Source organism: Capricornis sumatraensis, chromosome 3, assembly GCF_032405125.1.
Source record: "Capricornis sumatraensis isolate serow.1 chromosome 3, serow.2, whole genome shotgun sequence".
NCBI lineage: Eukaryota > Metazoa > Chordata > Mammalia > Artiodactyla > Bovidae > Capricornis > Capricornis sumatraensis.
The window spans coordinates 108,921,059-108,946,135 of record NC_091071.1 but is presented as its reverse complement, the minus strand read 5'-3'; the positions used below and the strand labels follow the sequence as shown (position 1 = coordinate 108,946,135).

Here is a 25,077-nt window from a genome sequence, read left to right as displayed (position 1 = left end):
TTCTTTCCCCAAGTCACCTCTTCTCCAAGCCTTGCCTGTCTCAGAAATCTGGAACACCTCACGTTCAGTTACTAAGGTCAAAAGCCTAAAAGTCATCGTTGTGTCTCCTTCTCTATATTCCACATCCAATACTTCAGTAATGCCAGTAGGTTTTACTTTTAAAATATTTTCTTACTTGACTATTTCTTGCCAGCATAGCATAGAGAAACTACACAACTGGAAATCAAATTATCACACTTAACCTGACCATGGTTAAGTTACCCAGCTTGCCTGGAACTCCAGTTTCATTATCTGTAAAATGGGGATCATAATAATCATATACATCTCACTCCACAGGGTTGCTATGAAGATTTCAATAGTGTATATGTGTATATGTGTACGTGTGTGAAAATCATCATTACAATTTCCCACTAGTCCACTGATATTACTGTATAGTTTTATCGTTTTTATTCCCTGTTAGTCCTAAGTTGCCCAACTAGACCAGTCTAATAATATATTTTGTTTGGAATCTGAAACAACCTCCTACCTGATCTTCTCTACCTCTGTCCTGCTGCTGCTAAGTCTGACTTGAGTCAGGTCTGACTCTGCATCCCTATGGACTGTAGCCTGCCAGTGTCCTCTGTCCATGGCATTCTCCAGGCAAGAATACTCTGTCCTACTATCAGCCCACAAACCAGCAAAATTGTCTTTCTAAAGCACACATCTGATCATGCTACTTTCCTAGTTAAAAATCTTTCCTGGCTTCCCTTTCCATGTATCATCATGTTAGAAGTCTTTACTGACCTAGAAGGCTTTAAAGGGTATAGCCTCTGTCTACTTCACTGAACTCAATTTCGTTCCAGTTTTCAAATCTTATACCTTATTTCCTTAGGACAAAGTTCTTCTGTTCCTCTAAATTGCCAAGTTTTCTACCATCTCTGGGCTTTCACACTTACAATTTCTTCTTGTTCATCTTCCAGACACTTACACAGCCGTCTCCTTTTTTTAAGTGATATTATCTCCATGTGACCCAATATGAGAAGCCACTGGAGATAAATACCTCTCCCATTTCCATCCCCAGAGTCTCTACTACTGTATCACCTCATTTTTTCTTATTCAGCGGGCCTTATTTATATATTCCTTGTTTGCTTATTTATTATTTTATTTAAGTTTGTACATTTTGTCTGCATTCCCTGGGGTTGACTGGGGTTAAGGACCATGAAAATTGCTCAAATCCCAGTGTCTAGAATAGTGTTTGGCCCATAGAAGGCATTCAGTTAATATCTATTGACTAAAAAATCAACATATAATTGTGATGTGTGGCCAGATTTGAGAATCGCTATTCTAGACTACCTCATTTTAAACAGGAGTTACGATGAACAAGAATGCTTAAGCTTAGCACTTTAATTGTCCTACTTTCATGGAAAGTTTAACTGAGCCGAGAAAGCTATTCACTTTAACACATTTAATTGCCATATTTTTTCTGCACAGAGTAAATCTTTTCTATGAGAAGCTAAGTTCTTCTGACTTCAGGCTGTAGCTAAGACTTCAGCATGAATCTGGAGGCTCAAAACTCCCAGATGGTCTCAGGGCAGTCCTCCTTCTGGCTACAGTCTGAGAATGAGAAATGCGATGGGAGGTAAAAGTGAGTATACGGATGTCCAGGTTGACTTCCGGTCATGTACGAAGTTGGTTAATGCATGGGGAGAAAGGGCTGTTTGGTCCATAGGGAGAGGGTTTGGAGACAAGGAACTGTGCATGTCAAGGAACATGCCAAGACCAAACCTGGGGCCTGAGGCCAAAGCCCAGGAGTAGAGAATAAGGAAGATACAAGGTCAGATCAATGGACTGTGAAGGTCAGGTCTGGGAAGAGTCTTTAAATCAATGGTCTGGGATGGGATAGGAGAAAGGAATGGCAGGGGCCTGTGACATGGTGGTGCTGTGCCAATGAACATGGTGAGCTCTATTCTGAGAAAGCAGTCTCTGATAGCAGCTATGGGAATCTAAACTTTTCTTAAAAACAGAAAAAACCATACTTAGCACTTAAGAGTTACAGAAAATGTCCAAGCAGCATCCAGATTGCCTATGTGGTCCTTGTGGCATAGACATAAAATATATCAAATGGCTTCTCCAGCAGACATCAGGACCCCAAATGGAAATTATCATTTAGACCAAGAGGAAGCAGTTGCTGGGTGGTGATGTTAAGTGTCCTGCTCTTCTGCATTAACACTTGACAAATGCCAAAACCAAGGCACTGAGTGGAGAAAACAGCTGCTAAGAGAAGGAAAAAAAAGTGTGACATGCATGTGTATATGAAATTATTATTTTGGCTGATGGACAAGGAGTTCTTTTTGGAAGGTTAATAAATGTCTTATTTAGCAAAATACCTTAGTGAGCCAGGGAACAGTGTGGAAGGAGACCATGAATGAGGTGCAGAGACCAACAGAGCTCTATGTAATAACATGATGGGGAGGACGGCTAGGGGAGAGGGAACATGTGAGAAAAAGCTGGTCTCTGCCAGGAGGCTAGGAACTGAGAAGTGCCCCGTGAGGAATGCCCAGCAGCTGCGGGACTTAGAGGAAGGGCTCTCTAAAGGGTAAGTGCAAAGCCCTTAGCCTCAGGGACATTCTGCATGACCACATATTCTTTGTGGGATTGGATTTTGGGAAAAGTGAGTAGAGTGGATTCTGTTTCACCTGAGATTGATTCTGAAAGAAGAGAGATTGACAGTTGAGTGGTATAGAAACACAGCCCCTGGAATAGCCACAAGAGAGAATGACTCAGGTAGGCGTGGGAGCACTAGACTTTCTTCAGGCTGGGGGATCTGGTGCTTGGACAACATATGCTTAATTAATTCTCAAAGTCTGGGATGACTTGGCTATAATCTAGGCTGTTTTTGAAAAAATTCATTTTATTCAAGTACAGTTGATTTACAATGCTGTGTTAATTTCTATACAGCAAAGTGATTCAGTTATACATATATACACATTCTCTTTCATATTCTTTTCCACTATGGTCTATCATAGGGAACTGAATATAGTTCTATGTGCTATACAGTTGGACCTGTTGTTTATCCATACTATATATAATAGTTTGTATCTGCTATTTCCAGACTCTTAGTCTATCCCTGAATCAGTTCAGGCTGGCTTTGAATAATATTGTGATATTCATCAAGAACATAATATTAAAAGTCAAGTTTGTGTCTCTTCTTTTCTGCCCCTGTTTGTGGAGCAGGAATGAATGAAACCGGCTTTCCATTACTCTGACAATCATAACTCTCTGCTTCCTACCACACCAGGGGCCAAGAGATTAAGGTACAAAAATATGATTGTTTCAAAAATACACTGATGGAAAAGAAAATATTTTTGTCTTTCTAAAATCTTGCTGTACGACATCAAAATTCACCAAAGTAATTTTGAAGCATTATGGTTAATTCACTGGCAATCTTCCAAAAGAGCATTTTGTTAAAGTGTAGAAATCTATGTGGGGGTCTGTGACCAGATCTGATTACAGTCTATCAAAATCAGTCTTTTATCGTCTCACAGTAATTGCTAACTTATGCAAAAGGTTTTATACAGAGAACACAAGTATTAAATTTTAAAAAATAAAGTAACACAAAATTCTTGAAACAATCAGAGGATGTATAACTCTGTGTGTTTGTGTATGTGATATGATTTCTTTTTATTATCTGTTTAGGTAGACAATAGTGACTACTATTAGGAGCAAGGAGAGAGTTCATTTACTATTGAGTAAAGAATTTTAGGAAACAAGTCATGACATTGTGACTAGAGAACATTAATTTAGGAAATAAAATATTTTTTTAAATTAAAATTGTGGGGCTTAATGGCACTTAGAGATGTCATCTATTGCATCCAACTGATCCTAGAGGCAAGAGTTGTTGCCTGAAGTGTAAAGATCTCTGTGAAAGAAAAAAAAAAACAACTGTTCTCTCCTACTCAGTGAGGGTTTCAAAGACATTTGCTGCCAAAGATATTTTTTAGAAACCTCTTAGCTTGATTAAATAAAATGTCCTTCAAAAGTTGTCTCAGTGACAATTAGATGAACTAAAAGCAATTCTGACTGTGATCATCAATAAGATTAACAATTTAAGTACGTGGTTCTAGGTAAATAAATTGTAATATCAATTCATTCCTACAATTATATTCAGTTAATTCAACCTCAAGACAAATCTGAGTTCTCAAAACTCTCAGATAACAGCCTCAGTTTCCCTTGAGAAGGTCTTTCTACCTTTCATAGCGATTATCTTGAAAACGACAAATGAGAACCTTTGGGGAAACAGGTGAATATTGGCCCTTTGCTCAAAAGGAACTGCCAGAGGGTCCCTAAGTTGACCTCTCTTCTGCCCCATATGTAACATCACACACTAAACCTTCAGTCACTCTGGCGTAGAACAGCTGAAGTTTTCCATTCATAGTTCTTGTGTTAATGATTGTACTCAGATAAAGAAGAGAAAAGCCATGTAAGGAAAGGCAGGAGCCTTGGAGTAGGAGGAGAGAAAAGACGATTGGCTAGGCACTGTTGTACAAATATTAACTCACTTAACCCTCATTACTTCCCTGTAAGGTAAGTTACTATTATCCCCAGTTTTGGAGTTGAGGCAACAGAGGCATAGAGTCTAATTGATTTGCCCAAGGATTCAAAACTAGAAAATAATAAAACTGAGAGTCAAACCAATCTGTGGGAATCTGTCTCCAAAGTCCATAATCTTATTCCTTTCGCTTTACTATTGCTGAGGAAATTAAAGTAAAAATGGAATGCGGCTAGAGACAACAAGGTAGGTTAGGATTAAGGACAGAACTGCAGAAGTTAGTAAAAGAAAAGAAGATCTTCCAAGGTCATGTTTCTTTTCATTAGCGCAGGAAGTTTCAGGATTCTGCAGACCCTGTGGTGAAAGTGAAGTCGCTCAGCTGAGTCCAACTCTTTGCGACCCCGTGGACTGTAACCTACCAGGCTTCTCTGTCCTTAGAATTCTCCAGGCAAGAACACTGGAGCTACATTTTTTAGATATTGGCTGAGGGCCCATTGTGCCTAGTTTAAGAAGAGGTGGCCTTACCATAGTGAAAGTGAAAGTGAAAGTGAAAGTGAAAGTGAAGTCGTGTCCAACTCTTTGTGACCCCGTGGACTGTAGCCCACCAGGCTCCTCTGTCCATGGGATTCTCCAGGCAAGAATATTGGAGTGGGTTGCCATTTCCTTCTCCAGGGGATCTTCCCAACCCAGGGATCGAACCCAGGTCTCCTGCATTGCAGGCAGATGCGTTAACCTCTGAGCCACCAGGGAAGCCTGGCCTTACCATTGTCCTTGCTTAAAAATAATTACGTTCCAGTATTATATGCAAACAAAACATTTATTGAAAGGAGGTAAGCCAACTCACGGAACAAGGCATCTTTGCTGGATCTTTCAGCATGTGAACTAATAAGTAAAATGCTCTTTGAGGGCTGCTATAAACATTCAGGAATTAATAGTTGAAATGATGTCAAATGCCACTAAGTAACAGACCAGAGGTCTCGAACTGTTTTGAAGGACTACAGTGGTCAAAAACCCTCCTTAAAGCACCTTTAGTGCAACTTCACCTCTATTTATATATGTTTTATATGTTGAACTTCAGCATAAGCTTTTTCTGTTTTTTGAAGAAATAGCTCTACTGCTTAACATTATTTTTCTTATAACTGTCCTTATACCGTATTCAATAGTTTGTTTATTCATTCATTTATTCAATCATTAGGTATTGGGAAAATAAAGCAAGAATATCACTCAGACCTTCCTTCAAGGAACTTGAAATTTTAGGGAAACTGATCTAGTTTGAGGGCCAAACTGAATTTAAGATGAATTATTGTCTTATGTACTCTTTTCAAGGCAATACAGTCGTAGTTACTAGGTTAGGACTCATTCAGTGAAACAAATTTTAACGTTATACTCATCATTGACAAAGGCATCTCAATGGCAGCTACTAGATCCTATTAGTCTGGGAGAACTAAGAAAGGGAGATTTATCCTTTCGCAAAAGCAGTGCCAATAAAAGAAGTAGAACACGGTTATTTTTCTTTAAACGTGTAAAAAATGGTTCCATTTCTTACCTCTAGAGCTTTCAATCTTTCTAACAGCCATTTGGTCTTTCCTTTCCCCTCATCTGCACTGCTCCCTTCACTCCTGGAGTCCTCATCTAGCACCATGTGACGGCCTTCCAAAGCTGCCTTGTGTTTTCGCTCCTCTTCTGACAGTTTTTCCTGAAGCAAGAAAGAATTGTTGTTTTTAGTAATCTTCACTGAAAAATAAGAAAGAGTTTAAGGCTGAAAAGTCTGGAATCTTCCTACTCTTTTTGCTTTCTTTCTAGGGCTGAGGTAGAGAAAATTTTGCTAAACAAATTCTGAGTGGTGCTTGTATTAGTGGTGCTTAATACTATAAACACCGGAGCTAACTTTAATGAATGTTGGCAGGTCAAGTCATTGGGTTACCACCACTGAATGCACATGTCCTCTGCCCTGCTGGAGAAGTGACTGAGCCCACAAAGTGGTAGGTGAAGTCATGTGGTTAATTCACTTTGATCTGCACTGAGAAATTCAGCTCTGCTCGTAACTGCGGGAAAGTCAGTCAATCTTGATACCTTGACTTGTGAATAACTTAGTTCCTCAAAAAAAGATCATCAAAGTCACTGGACATGCAACCAGTATAAGGTAAAAGAAAATATGAGAAAATATTTAAATGGTAAAGATCTCAGAATTCTATGCTGAAACCACTTAGCTCCTTCTGCTCAATAATGACGTGGCTCTTAAGGACCCTGCTGCTGCTGCTGCTGCTGCTGCTGCTAAGTCGCTTCAGTTGTGTCCGACTCTGTGCGATCCCATAGACGGCAGCCCACCAGGCTCTGCCGTCCCTGGGATTCTCCAGGCAAGAACACTGGAGTGGGTTGCCATTTCCTTCTTCAATGCATGAAAGTGAAAAGTGTAAGTGAAGTTGCTCAGTCGTGTCCGACTCTTAGCAACCCCATGGACTGCAGCCTACCAGGCTCCTCCGTCTGTGGGATTTTCCAGGCAAGAGTGCTGGAGTGGGGTGCCATTGCCTTCTCCCTTAAGGACCCTATAGCCCCCTTTCTAGAAAATATTTCGGGATCTCTAGTATAGCCTTGAGGCAGACATGAAATGTTATCTTGCCTGGCTTCCCTGTTTGTTGGTGGCTTCTTACTCAATCCTGTCACTTTCAGCTTTTTGGAAGCTGGGAAGTATTCATTTGAGCCTCATGATTGGCTCTTGCTTTCAAGGTAAAAAGAAATGTCAAGAGCATATCATATGAAAAAAAGATATCTCATCCACTTTTATACATACGTCAAGACACTGTGCTACAGAATCAGGTGTCATCATTTCATCACACTTTTTAACTCTAACCAGAATGCTGTAGAAATCTTTGTATTGATACAGCTGCTTGCCAACCATGTGGACTAAACCGGATTTCAGTGGTGAAGGGTTTCTTTATATTCAGCACTAGACTGAGATCATTTGCAAATATAAAAGTATTAAGAGATAGGATTCTTAAAAAACCCACTGGGAAAACAGCATAAGCAGGAAAAAAACAAAACAAAACAATTTTTAACTGTGTTCATAAAAGTGTTTTGCAAGTTCTGAAATTATTTAACTTCTTTTTTTGAAAATAAAATATGAAGGAAAAATTCAATGTATATGTACACATGTGTAAGTATACATGCATGTATAAATACATAACACATTGGAGACTAGATAGAAACTTAACACATGTTAATCTGTTTCCTAACAAATTTCAAGATATAATTTCCATTTCTTTATATAAATGTGCAATTGACTAAGCAGGTGATAGCTCTTTATAAAATCCGGCCTGGGTGTAGCCACATACAACGCACAGGTGTGTCCACTTCGGTAGCTGGAGTTAGTTTGGTTCAGATACATGCTCAGCAAGTTTAAAGTGTAGATCCCCAAGCCAAGACAAACATCCAGGACTGTATTTTTATAGTTTTGATTCTTTAAGGTTTGTTCACTCATCAGACCTTCATTTCCATGATAAGGACTTGAAATCTGCAGTTATAACTCAATTTAGAAATAAAGAGTTCCTTCTATTTCTCTTTTAAGATTCAAGAGCACTGTACTTAAACACTAAATTGGGATTACAAAACAAGCTTTAAAAAAATATATGATCTACCACTATTTCTGTGTGTGTGTATACACAGAAATAATTAGGATTCTACTTAATTAAATAGAATTATTCTATCTAATTAAAACTAACAAAGGAAAGTCACTGGTATAAACTGAAAGCCAAAAGACTTTGGGATATGGCAGCCAGATTCCACATCTACCATTTATCAGCTTTGCAAATAATACTGGGCAAACTACTTAATTTCAATAAATCTTGGTGTCTTTGTCTCCTAAATGCTTAAATGAGGTTAACAGCCTCACACATAACATGCACACATCTACAGTCAATTCTCATTATTCATGATAGCTGTGTTCACTGAATTAACAAATACTGAATCATTGCTCCTTGGGGAGATATAGGGTTAGGTTTCTGGAGGCCTTTGGTTGCAACAGTTTCATCACTAATCAATATGTAATCTTGTTTTATGAGTGTTTCTATTTAAAGACATCTTGTTTAATATATATTGTTGATTAATTAGCACTGAACTAACCACAAAAGGCACTATAACTCATGCTTAAACAAAGCTTATCTAATACCCATTTTCTCCATGAGGCATATTACAGCCTTCTTGCACTTAGGAAAATTAGATAACAGTTCACACCATGCTTGGGGACCATTTTCAACAGTAAGACCACTCACAAAAAAATATAAAAAAGTGGCACTAAACAGAGTGTTAAAGGACACATTTCCAGTGGGAGAGCTGAAAAAAGAAGGCAGGACATTGCGTTGGCTGACCTAAGCTGGGATAATACAGGTGTTGGATGACTTAAAGTTTTCACCCCTCTGCAATGTCCATGAATAACCATGAAAGCACTGCAGGCTTTCATTTTGGGGCTGCAAATAAATTTTCGGTAGTAAGTGAATTCAGAAAGTCAAAAATCATGAGGACTGGCTATATGTATGCATACACTCACATTAAAGTGTCTAGGCACAGTGCCTAAATATTATTATATGAACAAACTGGACACAATTCAGGATAGTATAGATTATAGATGAGTATTTAGGTTACATAAAAGTCAAGGGTCACTTTACATAACTGAAGAAAGGGTGATCAATGATGACTGGGAGGAGTGATTTTGTAAAAATGGAAATGACTTATGCTTTGGTGGACTGATACCACTTGAATAGGTAGAGAGGCATAGGATGGGATTTCTGGTTAAACAGAAAAGTGGAACAAAGGCCTCCAGACAGGAATGCATTTTGTCCTTATTGGTTCATGAGGAAACCAGTCTGATTATCTTGCAAGAAAAACTGAGAGGCAGGTAATAGAACTGGAGAGTAAAAGAAAGGGTTATTGGAAATGAGAAAGAAAAATTCAGATATCATTCATTTATTTATCCTATAAATGTTTCTTAAACACAAAGTATTGGCCTTTTGATAGTCCAGTACTAGAGGTATGGCAAACAAGACAAAGTTTCTATACTCTATGAATTTGTATCCTAAGTGTGGGAAACACAATAAACTCCAAGTCAAATCAGTAACCAGTGGTATGTTTAGGGACAATATGAGATACGGTGTCATCAGTGTAAGGCATGTCTGAGGACGTGGTCCTTTAAGCTGAGACCAAATGATGGGAAGGAAGCAGCTGGACAATGGTCTGGGAGAAAAACATTTCAAGCAGAAGAAACAGCAAAACAAGTACCCAGTGGCAGGGCTCAGCTTGTCTTGCTGACCAGTTGAGGGAGAGCCTGTGTGACAGAGGATAGGAGCTCTTAAGAGTAAAGAACAGCACGGAATGAGATTAGAGAGAGTTGAACCATGGCAGTCTTTCAAGGCATGGAAAGGAGGTCTGGTTCTATTTAAGTGCAGTAAAGAGGGATTGGAGGCTAAGTAGCGGAGTGATAAGCTTTGGTTTACATTTTAGAAACGGCATCCTAACAGCTACAGTGGACAATGGGCTATGGCAGGAAGGAGCCAGGAGGCCAGCTGGGAGGGTTTTCTACAAGAAGGAATAAAAATTAGGAATGCTCTGAAAGTATTGGATGGGAACTCACCAAAACCAGTTCTCATACTGGATGGTAGGCCAGACGCCCTGGATTTAATATCCTGGTTTTACAATTGTGCCCCTTGCTGGGCAAAACATTCAGTCTTTTCAGTCCCTCAGTTTCCCTCAGATGTAAAGTGAAATGGATGGACTAAATGTCCCTTGCAATATAAAGGTTCTAAGAATTCAATTATTCAAGACACACTTTTCCGGGAGGAAAAGCTATTAATATGCTCAATGGTAACAGAAATGACAAGAATGACAAGAGGACACAAAAAGGACCTCTACATTTTGTAATAAGAAGGTTGTTAGTGGGAACTTGAGAGCTATTTGACTCAAGTGTGATGATGGTAACCAAATTGTCAGTGGTTATGCAAAAAGTGAAAAGAGAAAATTGCAGCAATTTTCTCAGATGCTTATTTGAAAGAGTGGCAGGGAAGGAAAGGAAATATAAAGAACTACAGCCAAAGAGCACTGAAGAGACAAGTGGAAACCTTGATTTCAAGATGCAGAAAATTGAGTTGTTTGAAGAAAGAAAGAGAACAGGTGGAACTAAAGAGATGCTAGCAAAGGTGGTATGAAGGTAGGAAGAGATCTCCCAAGCAGAGAAGGCAGAGCATGAAAGGCTTTGAAGGAAAAGTCAATGTTTTTGTTTTTTTTTCTTTAAATGTGGTTCCCTGCAAAATATTATGTCACAGAGTAATTTCCCAGTTAGTACTGCTAAGTCTGTAGTTAGTGTCTAGCCTGGGTTCTTAAAGAACAAGGGTTTACGTGCACGTAGTCCATTTGAGACATGTAAAAAACACCAGTTTGGAAGTGACTCAAGCAAGGGAGCCACTAGAGGGCATATTACTAACCCATTGAAATTAAATCCATGAGAAACTCAGGGAAATGCAACAAAGCACGGAGCTCAGCATCATCCCACCCTAGGTCCAAGGGTGTATGTGTGTGTGCTCAGTCATGCCCGACTCTGTGACCCCAGAGACAGTCCCCTGCTGCGCTCCTCTGTCCATGGGATTCTCCAGGCAATAATACTGGAGTGGGTTGCCATTTCCTTCTCCAGGGGATCTTCTCAACCTAGGAATCAAACCCAGGTCTCCTGCATTATAGGCAGACTCTTTACCAACTGCAAGGGAGTTGGGACATTCATGCACCAACCTCCTAAGAATCAGTAATTGGGGGCAGCTTCTGGGGTGTCAGTCTCCAAGCTGCCACAGGCAGTAAGGTTTTTAAAAATACTTCTAACATAAAAGCGCTCTTCAACACAGACACTGATAGCTAGAGATCTCGGGAGCACTCTGGATGACTTTGGGGTATGGGCTGAGCATCGTCAGTGTCCTCTACAAGTCGAGAGGAGGTTTGTGACTGCTTTATATGACCCCACGAGGAAAGAAAGCCACATTTGTATACTTCTCAGGCTTAAACGCACATTTTATTGTGTTTCAATGCTATTAATAAAATGCCCTAAAACCAATCCAGTAAGTGCTGTAGAGTTATCCATCCTATCCTTTTCTTTACTTTGTCTCTTTAAGCACGTACCAATGAGAGTGTTGGAGTGTAATGTAATATTTAGGAGGAAGACAAATGGAAAGGACATATTAAGTAAACAGATGAGCAAAAGAGGAAAATAGGTGGAGAGAAACAAGGAGAAGGGAGAGTTCTGGGAGAGTTGGAAGGCTAAACCCCATTGACAGATGACTACTGTCGATTTCAGACATGACAGCTGTTGGATTTATATTATGCTTAAAAAGCATGACCATATTTTTAAACATTAAGTATATGAATTCTATACACACATAAATAACCAATTTCAATCAGAAATATTAGTCCCTTTTCTATTAATAATTAATCTGTGATTTACCTGGTAAAAAGAGAGCAGGACAGAGATCAGAAACATATTTTAAATACAATGTATTCTTCATATAAACCTCTAACAGGGAAACAAGACAAATGAGGCAAGTCCACTCCTGAGAATGGCAAACTGTGAAGAGAATAAGTTGATTCCAGAGGTGACCTGTTTTCATGTTTCAGACCTTTATGGACTTTAATCAGCAGTGAATTCTATAAAAGTGAGGCCACCACAAAAAACTTTCACTCCCCACATATTTCACATATGGTTGAGACCATAAGCTTGTTGCTCTCAACAAATACCAGCGGGTACGCAGGAAGTTAAAGATTTAAAAGTTCAGTTAGTATCCAAGGGTTTAAATCAAACTCTGCCTTGAAGGTACATAAAGCAATCCTTGGAGCTATAAGTTTCTTTAAGCAGTTATCAGGGCAATGATTCACCTGTGGGGGAGCCCTCATCTTTTGTTCTCACGTAGTCAGCATCATCAGACCTATGTAAAATAATATTGATCAACACAAAGCTCTCAGACACATCAGCTCATCTCAGATAGATGACAGTCCGGGGGGCTCAGTTACTTCAAAGAGCAGCCAGGACAGCCCCTTACTGATGGCCAGCTACTATTCAAAAACATCATTGAGGAAAATGATCAGAAGACCCTGCTCCCAAATTATGTCCTATTCATCTTTTGGTCACCAGCTTCCCCTAGCCCAGCACAATGGGATTCAGGCAAGATTTCATGAGGTCATCTTACTTTATAACTAATTAATCCATCCATCCAATACATATGTACTGAGTAGCTTTTGTATGCCAGGCACTGTGGAAGATGCCAGAGGTAGAAAGGTGAATAAAAACACAAGTGGAGCCTGTTTTCATGAAGCTTAGAGTCTTGTGGAAGGAGACAGTAATCAAAATGTCACCAGCAAATATAAAATAACACTGTGGTATGTGCTGGGAAGAAGAGATTCCAGGAGCTTTGAAAAATCATTACTAGAGGGATGCCAGAGCGGTCAGGAAAGCCAATGCTCATGTTTACCACCATGGCAGTTAACCAGGAAAGGCCCATGAGGTTGGGGAGGGAGAGAGCAGTTTTTAAAAAGTCTGAAAGGAGGTATGTGTAGCTGGGGAGAAAAGTGAAGCTCAGTGGACTAATGAGACCATGCCACAGGTCAAGGAATGTTGGCTTTACTCTATGCCTTTACTCAATAAGAAGCCATGGACTGTTGTCACGCACGTGTGTGTGTGCACACATGCACACACATGATACAGGGTGGGGGCAGTTGACAAGGTAGGATCTATATTCTAAAATAGATCCCTGGTAAAGTGTGGAGGATGGATTGGAGTGAGGTAACATAGATGTGGGAAAAATAAGATGCTACTGCAATAGTCTCAACAGGAGTAGACTGACCCATGATTAAAGTGACAGTTTCGCAAAATGAGACCTCATAGTTTGTAATTATCTTGTGATTTTGATTCTTTCATACGCAGTTACTCCAAGAATGACAAATGCTAAAATTTCCTTGGGTCACTGATGTTGGCTGGCATCCGTCAGTCATTGGTCAATGGGTGTGGGGAGCAAAATGTGGCTTCTTTAAAATGCAGATACCTTGGCCAACTTTGGCCCCAGTGGATTACAATATCTAGGAGTGAGGGCAGGGATCTGCAATTTTAGAAAGCACCTCAGATAACACTAATCTATGTCAAAATTTAAGAGCCTCTGGACAAAGATGCTTCAATATATAAGATAAATCATTTTTACTTTAGATAAGCTTTTGAGGTTGTCCATTTGATTTAATTCTTATAATTATTCTACAGAATAAACAGAATAATTATAAGAATGTTGCAGAATTGCCTGGTGCACAAGCTTGGCCTTAACATGGTGGCACTGCTGTCTTCCAGCCCATCAACTGGGGGAGTGACATTAGGTCTGAGCCCAGGACTGCGAGGATCATTAAAGAACATAAATTTGGGCAAAGGGGAAAGTCAGTGTATGCCACATGTGGACATAACTTGGTACTTCATTTGACAGGATAAAGGGAGGGTCAGCCTCATCTGTTTCTTGAGGGCCATCAAATTCCATCTCACTGTGATCTATTCTAAGCCAGAGTGGGAAGAGACCCATTTTGGTTTTAAAATAAATAGAAATGAAAAATTTACATTCCAGTCCTAACTCTGCCACTAACCAGCTGTGTGATTTTAGTCAAGTCACATAACTTCTCTGTCCCTTAATTTCCTCATCTGTGAATAGAATGTACAGAAATAGACTATATCAAAGGTCCCTCCTAGCTTTAAATGTCTACAATTTTGATCATCTGTAAAAACTCAATTAAAAGAATAAGTATTTAAATACTAGTGAAGTTCAGGAATGTTAATACAGAATGCCATTAAGGTTAGATCTGCCTAGGTAATAAAATCTATTTGCTTCTTTCCAGAATGTCTGTCTGTCTTCCTTGGGTAAAATCCGCGACACTTTTTTTTTTTTTTTTGCTGTGTACTTCTCTTGGGCGCCAGGACAGACATCACCTAATCTAATCTTTGCTTTTTTTTTTTTTTTTTTCGTTTAGCCTGTTTCATTTTCTGTCTGTAAGAAAGGAAAGACCTGGTAAGCAATATTAAGGGAGAATTTAGTGAAAGATACTTGTAACACTCACAGGAAATCATGCCCAACGTGAATCCTGTATGTGAAAAGGGCCTTTGCTTAGAGGAGGAATAATTTCAAGTATCTTCCAGTTGCAAGTATTTTTTTTAATCACCCATCTCTATTTTTATTATTTTTAAATCTGATGGCCAACACAAAGCCAATATACAGAAACTCTGCACATGTGGTAATAATCAGTTCAGTTCAGTCCAGTAGCTCAGTCATGTCTGACTCTTTGCGACCCCATGAATCGCAGCACGCCAGGCCTCCCTGCCCATCACTAACTCCCGGGGTTCACTCAAACTCACATCCATCGAGTCGGTGATGCCATCCAGCCATCTCATCCTCTGTCATCCCCTTCTCCTCCTGCCCCCAATCCCTCCCAGCATCAGAGTCTTTTCCAATGAGTCAACTCTTCACATGAGGTGGCCAAAGTACTGGAGCTTCAGCTTTAGCATCATTCCTTCCAAAGAAATCCCAGGGCTGATCTCCTTCAGAATGGACTGGTTGGATCTTCTTGCAGTCCAAGGGACTCTCAAGAGTCTTCTCCAACACCACAGTTCAAAAGCATCAATTCTTCGGTGCTCCGCTTTCTTCACAGTCCAACTCTCACATCCATATATAACCACTGGAAAACCCATAGCCTTGACTAGACAGACCTTTGTTGGCAAAGTAATATCTCTGCTTTTTAACATGCTGTCTAGGTTGGTCATAACTTTCCTTCCAAGGAGTAAGTGTCTTTTAATTCCATGGCTGCAGTCACCATCTGCAGTGATTTTGGAGCCCAAAAAAATAGTCTGACACTGTTTCCACTGTTTCCCCATCTATTTCCCATGAAGTGATGGGACCAGATGCCATGATCATCTTTTTCTGAATGTTGAGCTTTAAGCCAGCTTTTTCACTCTCCTCTTTCACTTTCATCAAGAGGCTCTTTAGTTCCTCTTCACTTTCTGCCATAAGGGTGGTGTGTATCTGAGGTTATTGATATTTCTCCCGGCAATCTTGATTCCAGCTCATGTTGCTTCCAGTCCAGCATTTCTCATGATGTACTCTGCATGTAAGTTAAATAAGCAGGGTGACAATATACAGCCTTGACGTACTCCTTTTCCTATTTGGAACCAGTCTGTTGTTCCATGTCCAGTTCTAACTGTTGCTTCCTGACCTGCATACAGATTTCTCATACTATATTACAGATCATTCATTATTTTTCTAAAGGAGATTGTCCTGAGCTCTTACCATGAAAGGAAGGAAGGAAGAAGGGAGGGAGAGAGTAAAGGGAGGAAGAGGAAGAGAAGGGAAGAGACCCACGTCAAGTACACACAGATGTACTTGAAGATGGCAAAATGAAACCACGGGGATATGAAGAGACAACTAACTATCTAACTGTGGAAAGATAGTCAGTCAAGGAAGTTGGAACATGTTTTTCATTTTGGATATCCAGCCATGTGTTAAATATCTGTCTACTAATTCATAGTAAAAATATAAAAATACATAATTTAAGACTGATCACATAAGGAAGAGACTTGGGTAGTGTTAGCATAAAACATTAAGCCCTTTCCAGAACACAAAAGATATAAATAGCATCTAATATTTGTAGAACACTTCAGAGTTAAGCCAAATCACCTCATGCATATCAATTAACATACTCACTGCCATGGGGACATAAGACAAATGGCCTGGACTCCATTTATAGACAAGAAAACAGACTCCAACAGGTTATAAAAGTATAACTGTTAGTCGCTCATTTGTGTCCAAGTCTTTGTGACCCCATGGGCTGTAGTCCCAAGGCTCCTCTATCCAAGAGATTCTCTAGGCAAGAATACTGGAGTGGCTTGCCATGCCCTTCTCCAGGGGATCTTCCCAACTCATGAACTGAACTTAGTTCTCCTGCATTGTAGGTAGATTCTTTACCATCTGAGCTGCTAGGGAAGGCCAACAGGTTACCAAGAGTCCTGTTAATATTTAGTGGCAGAGCCAGAATTTAATTACAGTGCAATTTCCAGTGTCATGCTCTTTCTACAGGTGCAGTTACTTCTTTTGGACTTTCCCATGTACTTAGAGAGCTAATTCTATCTGAGAATCTGTGATCATTATCCAACCATGGGCCATGCTGTGAGACCACATCTTCCCAAGGTTTCCTGGTCATTTATCCAGGGAGCAGGTGATTTTATCAGAGATGTTGGATCTGGTCTCAGATGACTTTTACCAGCACAACAGATTTAACAGACCACAACCATTTCCATAGTTAATAATGTTTCAATTACTTCAAAACAGAGACACATACCTACTATGGGAAAATGAAAACGTAGAGGCCAGTCGTTTAGCTGACAGCTGCCCCAGTGAGCCCCGGTGGCTTCAGCCTCAGATTTACTTACTCATTTGTTGTCTGGTTGTGGGGAGGGTGCACAGAATATATCGTCACTTTAGCTAGCACTTTGGCAAACACCATAACAACATTCCCAGGGACTGCTAGCAGCTTTTGTTCAGGACTAGCACACTAAATTTTAAGTGGGGAAACACAACGTCAGATAAATCACAGGGTTTTAAAAGAACATCCAATTTGTTCACAGTTTAACATTAGTACTGTCAGGCAAAACATATAAAACTCTTCTTTTTCATCCCTGGATTTGACTTACAAAATGAACTCAGCACACAGTAAAATCCCCAAGATTAAATGTGCATGATGGATAAGAGAACAAAGTATTTTCTTTATGTCTCTAATATGAACCACGACCATTGGCATATCAATTCACATCTACTCAACATTATTCTTCACTCAAAACACTCCTCAGTACTGCCAACTGTCTTCCATATTGAACAGCTCTGTGAAGGTACATTAATAAATTTTCAGATGATGCTTTTATTGCCTGTTCCATCTATCAGCAACATTTATTTCCTTTAAAAAAAAAGTTCAATTCCAAAAACACTTTAAAAGAAAACTCTACTGTGGAATAGGATGATGTGAAAAAGTGAGCTGTAATTTTCATTACAGGCATGCTTCAGCTGGTAAGAAATCTTAAAAAAAAAAAAAACCAAAAAACAAAAATGATGTCCTTGTAGCCCATAAATAGTTGTCTGAGTGTAACTCAAGCAGAAGGAAACCAAAAATGCTAAGAATGTTATGCAGGTGGAGAATTTCAGTAGTCAGTGTCTACACTTAAATGCTTGGACATCACTAAATACAATTCATAAGTTAACATCAAAATTTGCATTCAAAATTGATCTCTTTTTCCTCTTCTGCTCCCTTTCTCCCATCTTCCTAGCTTTCAGAGAGAATTCATGGAACAGGAGAGCCAGATAGCCTCCAGAGGAAAGCACTTGGGCTCAGCAAAGGCCATCCCAAAACAAACAGATTATTCAGTCCTTAACTAGTTAGTGGTGGGCGGGTGCCTATATTACTGATGTCTTTATATACATCTCAACAGTCATATGTTTGCAATCCTGGACAGAATTTTAAAGAAAATTTAAGCAATTTAAAAATATTCCTATCTCACTGTTCCCATAAATATATAGTGTCTGATAACCAACATATCCAAATTTTTATTTCAGAAAATATGATCAATACTATATATATATTCTTTTTTTGACAATTATTGCCAGGTCCATATTTATGTATCATCTGAGTTTGTTAAACTGAACTGAACTGACAAGTCTCTCCTAAGAAACAATTAAGTGTTCAAATACAATATTATTATTATTATTATAATAAATAATAGTTCAAAGCAGAGACATCACTTTGCTGACAAAGGTGCACATAGTCAAAGCTAGAGTTTTTCCAGCAGTCATGTACAAATGTGAGAGAGGGACCATAAAGAAGGCTGAGCACCAAAGAATCAATGTTTCCAAAATGTAGTGCTGGACGGTCTACAGTAGCCAGGACGTGGAAGCAACCTAGATGTCCATCGGCAGATGAATGGATAAGAAAGCTGTGGTACATATACACAATGGAGTATTACTCAGCTATTAAAAAGAATGCATTTGAATCAGTTCTAATGAGGTGGATGAAACTGGAGCCTATTATACAGAGTGAAGTAAGCCAGAAACAAAAACACCAATACAGTATATTAACATATATATATATGGAATTTAGAAAGATGGTAATGATAACCCTATATGTGAGACAGCAAAAGAGACACAGATGTAAAGAACAGATTTTTGGACTCTGTGGGAGAAGGTGAGGATGGGATGATTTGAGAGAATAGCACTGAATCATGTATGTGAAATAGATCGCCAGTCCAGGTTCGATGCATGAGACAGCATACTCAGGGCTGGTGCATGCACTGGGATGACCCTGAGGGATGGGATGAGGAGGGAGAGGGAAGGGGTGTTCAGGATGGGGAACACATGTACACCCATGACTGATTCATGTCAATGTATGGAAAAACCACTACAATATTGTAAAGTAATTATCCTCCAATTAAATAAATTTAAAAAAATATGGAATTCACATATGACAAGCTGAAAAAAAAATGCAGTGCTGGAGAAATGTCTTGAGAGTCCCTTGGACAGCAAGGAGATCAAAGCAGTCAATCCTAAAGGAAATCAACCCTGAATATTTATTGGAAGGACTGATGCGAAGATGGATCTCAGCATCCAGCCGATACTTAGGCCACCTGATGCAAAGAGCTGACTCACTGGAAGACTCTGATGCTGGGAAAGATTGAGGGCAAGAGGAGAAGGGGATGACAGAGGATGAGATAGTTGGATGGCATCACTGACTCGATTGACATGAGTTTGAGCAAACTCTAGGAGATAATGAAGGACAGGAAAGCCTGGGGTGCTGTAGCCCATGGGGTTGCAGAGTCAGATATGACTTAGCGACTGAACAACATGGAGAAGAAAACTATCATTTCAAATTCAATAAATAGATGTTATATGCAGTTTACTAGGTCCCAGTTATAACGTAAGACTCTCGGGGGTTGGAATGTTTTATAAATCACATCCCCATCATCACACCTTGCATAACACAAAAGGCATTCAATAAATGTCCAATGTTGTTGGTGTGATGATGCTTCATAAGGAATGCTGCTGCTGCTGTTTCTAAGTCACTTAAGTCATGTCTGACTCTGTGCGACCCCATAGACAGCAGCCCACCAGGCTCCGCCGTCCCTGGGATTCTCCAGGCAAGAACACTGGAGTGGATTGCCATTTCCTTCTCCAATGCATGAAAGTGAAAAGTGAAAGTGAAGTTGCTTAGTCGTGTCCAACTCTTAGCGACCCCATCGACTACAGCCTACCAGGCTCCAGAGTACTGGAGTGGGTTGCCATTGCCTTCTCCAATGCATGAAAGTGAAAAGTGAAAGTGAAGTCACTCAGTCATGTCCAACTCTTAGTGACCTCATGGACTGCAGCCTACCAAGTTCCTCCGTCCACAGGATTTTCCAGGCAAGAGTACTGAGTGGGTGAATAAGGAATGACATCACTTCAATTTACTTCTGACAACACTATGCTCAAGCTTAATGCTGAACTACCTAAATATTCTTAGGTAGTTTCAACAGAAAACTATTTTAAGCCAGTATTTTGCTAACAGAAACAAGAAGCAATGGACTGATGGAATATTTGCATAATAGGTAAAGCACCACTATATTGATTTCCACTCCAAGAAAATAAGATTTTGCTTGTTTATCCTTTAAGGGACAGTGCACCACAAGGATCTCACCCAGAAGCTCATATTTTATGCCATGTAACTATCTAACCTAAAATGCCCTGGGAGTTTCTGGAGACTCACACACTCCTAATCAAGATACTCAGTTCCTCCCTGCTTTCTCTTTCCTGGAGTTACCTAAAAGAAAAGCTCTAATGAGGTACATTAGTTATACTTTTGAAAGTCAGAGATGAATTATCTAGTTAATTCTCTTGGGGTCTCATGTCAGAACAGAGAGTAGCTTCACTTATTTGCACCTAAATGGAACTTAAACATAAAGCAAGAATATTACACTTTTTTTTCTAATAAAATTTACATAATACTTGCTCTCTGTAGTCAGGCAAAACCCAAGGCACAGCATAGGGCCGAATTGTTTGAGGATTTCACAGAAGAACTTTTGCTAGCAATATTGTCCTGGTATGCTTTTTGACATTAAAACTCTTATTTTTATCTCTAACCCCTGAAAACAGCAGAAAGCTATCACTTGAGGTGCTTCTTTGTCACTGAGTGGGATGTACATCCTGACAAGCTGCTCACAGCCACAGTGGGTGTAGACAGACAAAGAGCTACTTGGTGAAGACACCTGTAACCCTGCCAGATGATTCATCTCGGTAAGAGAAGGAAGGCAATTCAGATAAATTAGCAAGAAATAAACATGATTCTAAGGGACAATCAGAAAAATCAGAATACACACACTCACACACATATACACGAAAAGTAATATCAAAATAAATGTGAATCAAAACCTTAAGAGTAAGCATTTTCTTCATGCAAAATCTGTACATTTAAAAAGTAATGAATCAGACATGTTTTGGTGCCTGAGACAAAGGCCAGAGGTCTCTCAACTTACTCCTACATCCCAGAGATGGTCACCTCAGTACTAAGCCATTTTATATTGCCATAGGGAGGGAGGAAACATACAACTAGCTACTGAGCTGATTGCTCGTTGCAGGTGTGCCACTCATGGGCAGTGGTGCCTTAGTAAAGGCCCTGGTTATCAGTGACATTGTTTCCTCATGTGCAAAATGATGTGGCTGGATATTGGAGGTAACTTTCCTCTTTCTGAGCACATTAGACTTGCTAAATATCCTGATCATCTCTATACACTGACTGACTTTCATGTGTCACACCACAACTGATTCCTTAGAAAATAATGAATAACAAAGGCTGGCTATTGATTATATTCTTTGCAGCCAAAGATGGAGAAGCTCTATACAGTCAACAAAAACAAGACTGGGAGCTGTCTATAGCTCAGATCGTGAACTCCTTCTTACCAAATTCAGACTTAAATTGAAGAAAGTAGGGAAAACCACTAGACCATTCAGGTATGACCTAAATCAAATCCTTTATGATTATACAGTGGGAGTGAGGAATAGATTTAAGGGCCTAGATCTGATAGAGTGCCTGTTGAACTATGGACAGAGTTTGTGACATTGTACAGGAGACAGGGATTAAGACCATCCCCATGGAAAAGAAATGTAAAAAAGCAAAATGGCTGTCTGGGGAGGCCTTACACATAGCTGTGAAAAGAAGAGAAGCAAAAAGCAAAGGAGAAAAGAAAAGATATACCCATTTGAATGCAGAGTTCCAAAGAATAGCAAGAAGAGATAAGAAAGCCTTCTTCAGCGATCAATGCAAAGAAATAGAGGAAAACAACAGAATGGGAAAGACTAGAGATCTCTTCAAGAAAATTAGAGATATCAAGGAACATTTCATGTTAAGATGGGCTCAATAAAGGACAGAAATGTATGGACCTAGCAGAAGCAGAAGATATTAAGAAGAGGTGGCAAGAATACACTGAAGAACTGTACAGAAAAGATCCTCACAACTCAGATAATCACAATGGTGTGATCACTCATGTAGAGCCAGACATCCTGGAATGTGAAGTCAAGTGGGCCTTAGAAAGCATCATTATGAACAAAATGAGTGGAGGTGATGGAATTCCTATTGAGCTATTTCAAATCCTGAAAGATGATGCTGTGAAAGTGCTACACTCAATATGTCAGCAAATTTGGAAAACTCAGCAGTGGCCACAGGACTGGAAAAGGTCAGTTGATCCCAATCCCAAAGAAAGGCAATGCCAAAGAATGCTCAAACTACCACACAATTGCACTCATCTCACATGCTAGTAAAGTAATGCTCAAAATTCTCCAAGCCAGGCTTCAGCAACACGTGAACTGTGAACTTCCAGATGTTCAAGCTGGTTTTAGAAAAGGCAGAGGAACCAGAGATCAAATTGCCAACATCTGCTGGATCATGGAAAAAGCAAGAGAGTTCCAGAAAAACATCTATTTCTGCTTTATTGACTATGCCAAAGCCTTTGACTGTGTGGATCACAATAAACTGGGGAAAATACTGAGAGAGATGGGAATACCAGACCACCTGACCTGCCTCTTGAGAAATCTGTATGCAGGTCAGGAAGCAACAGTTAGAACTGGACATGGAACAACAGACTGGTTCCAAATAGGAAAAGGAGTACGTCAAGGCTGTATATTGTCACCCTGCTTATTTAACTTATATGCAGAGTCCATCATGAGAAACTCTGGACTGAAAGCAACACAAGCTGGAATCAAGATTTCCAGGAGAAATATCAATAACCTCAGATATGCAGATGACACCACCCTTATGACAGAAAGTGAAGAGGAACTAAAGAGCCTCTTTTTTTTTAATTTTTATTTTTGCTTTATTTTACTTTATAATACTGTATTGGTTTTGCCGTACATTGACATGAATCCACCACGGGTGTACATGCATTCCCAAACATGAACCCCCCTCCCACCTCCCTCCCCATAACATTAAGTGAAAGAGGAGAGTGAAAAAGCTGGCTTAAAGCTCAACATTCAGAAAATGACGATCATGGCATCTGGTCCCATCACTTCATGGGAAATAGATGGGGAAACAGTGGAAACAGTGTCAGACTTTATTTTGGGGGCCTCCAAAATCACTGCAGATGCAGCCATGAAATTAAAAGACGCTTACTCCTTGGAAGAAAAGTTATGACCAATCTAGATAGCATATTCAAAAGCGGAGACATTACTTTGCCAACTAAGGTTCGTCCAGTCAAGGCTATGGTTTTTCCTGTGGTCATGTATGGATGTGAGAGTTGGACTGTGAAGAAGGCTGAGTGCCAAAGAATTGATGCTTTTTTTTTTTCTTTTATTTTTTTTTTATTATACTTTACAAGAATTGATGCTTTTGAAGTGTGGTGTTGGAGAAGACTCTTGAGAGTCCCTTGGACTGCATGGAGATCCAACCAATCCATTCTGAAGGAGATCAGCCCTGGGATTTCTTTGGAAGGAATGATGCTGAAGCTGAAACTCCAGTATTTTGGCCACCTCATGCAAAAAGATGACTCATTGGAAAAGACTCTGATGCTGGGAGGGATTGGGGGCAGGAGGAGAAGGGGACGACAGAGGATGAGATGGCTGGATGGCAACACCGACTCGATGGATGTGAGTCTGAGTGAACTCCGGGAGTTGGTGATTGACCAGGAGGCCTGGCGTGCTGCGATTCATGGGGTCGCAAAGAGCTGGACACGACTGAGTGACTGAACTGAACCCTATACACAGCAACATCACAATGAAGAGTTGGTAAAAAATGGCCTATGTTCTTGGCTGCCCAAGATGATCCAACCCTTTCCAAGTAGCCCTGGGTTTCCAAGATACCAAGTTACCCCTTTACTGACTTTTCCCATCACTAAAGACACTTGCCCAGAAGCACTGTGGCTGTAGGTCTTTCTACCTGGTAAAACTGCCCAGTTTTGTCACCCTCTCAGCACATCAAACTCAGTTGGCTTTGTGTGTCCACAATGATCTCAGACACCAATAAAAGAGTCAAAAGCAATTATAGTTCAGGTTACTCTGGAAAATCAGCGGAAGGTTTTGAATTTGTTAGGCTGAGAGAAGTTTGAGGAACTCATTTTGAGGATTAGCCTCTAGGGCCCAGCTGACCACATTCTTGCTGACAAGTTTATACTGTCCCTTTCAGGGCCTGCCTTGCATTATGCCAAGGACAAAGTCTTAGTTTGGTAATTCTCTAAAACTACCAAATTGTTAGAAGTTTTGAAAAGGAAAATAAGCCTCAAGCTCAGTTAACATGGAACACTAATTAAGATGAATTTAGAATTTTATCTTTCTTTCTTTGTGCTCATGGGTCCCTCCTATTTATACAAATGAAATAATTTTCCATTTCCAGCAAGGCCTCCCTACCAGCAGAGTTTTCCTCAACACTTCTATATCCTCAGGCATGTCCACTAGTTCTCACTCTATCTAGCTGGGGGCTCTGAACTGGGCCCAACTGCCCCTATCATTTGTCCGAGTGACTCACTGACCCACCTACCTGTTCCATGTCCTCATGGTCTCCCAAAGTCTCAGCTATCTTTCTGACCCCTCATTGCCTCCTCACCAATGAGCTCACTACCAATCCTTGGACTGAATGTGACCGAGAGTAAGGTCCTCAAGATCCCAAGGGGTTAAGTAAATTTTCAAATATTATATAGCTTGTAAGTGGCTCAGTCAGGATGTGAATCCATACTATTGGCCTCCAAAGGCTGTAAGCTTACCCATAATCCCCTGATTTCTCTCACCAGAGTGCCCATAATCCTCTGCTCTACTTCACTGGAATCCTCATAATCCTCTGCTATACTCTAGTGGAATACTCACAGAATACCCACTCTGCTGTATCTCACCACAATACCCATAATCCTTTGCTGTCTCTCATCAGAGTACACATAAAATAAAAGGACCTTTCCATTTATCTGAATTTTAATGTCTTTTAAGGACCAACTCAGGGCATCCCAGGTGGTGTAG

General features: G+C 40.0%; 1 protein-coding gene across 1 annotated transcript in view; it reads right to left on the bottom strand.

Moving 5' to 3' along the window:
- NCKAP5 (NCK associated protein 5) overlaps positions 1-25,077 on the bottom strand; it is an 890,670-nt gene that overhangs the window by 240,129 nt on the left and 625,464 nt on the right. The window contains exon 6 of the mRNA XM_068969056.1: positions 6,075-6,224. Coding sequence (XP_068825157.1) covers positions 6,075-6,224 — 150 coding nt within the window. The remainder of the gene's footprint in view (positions 1-6,074; positions 6,225-25,077) is intronic.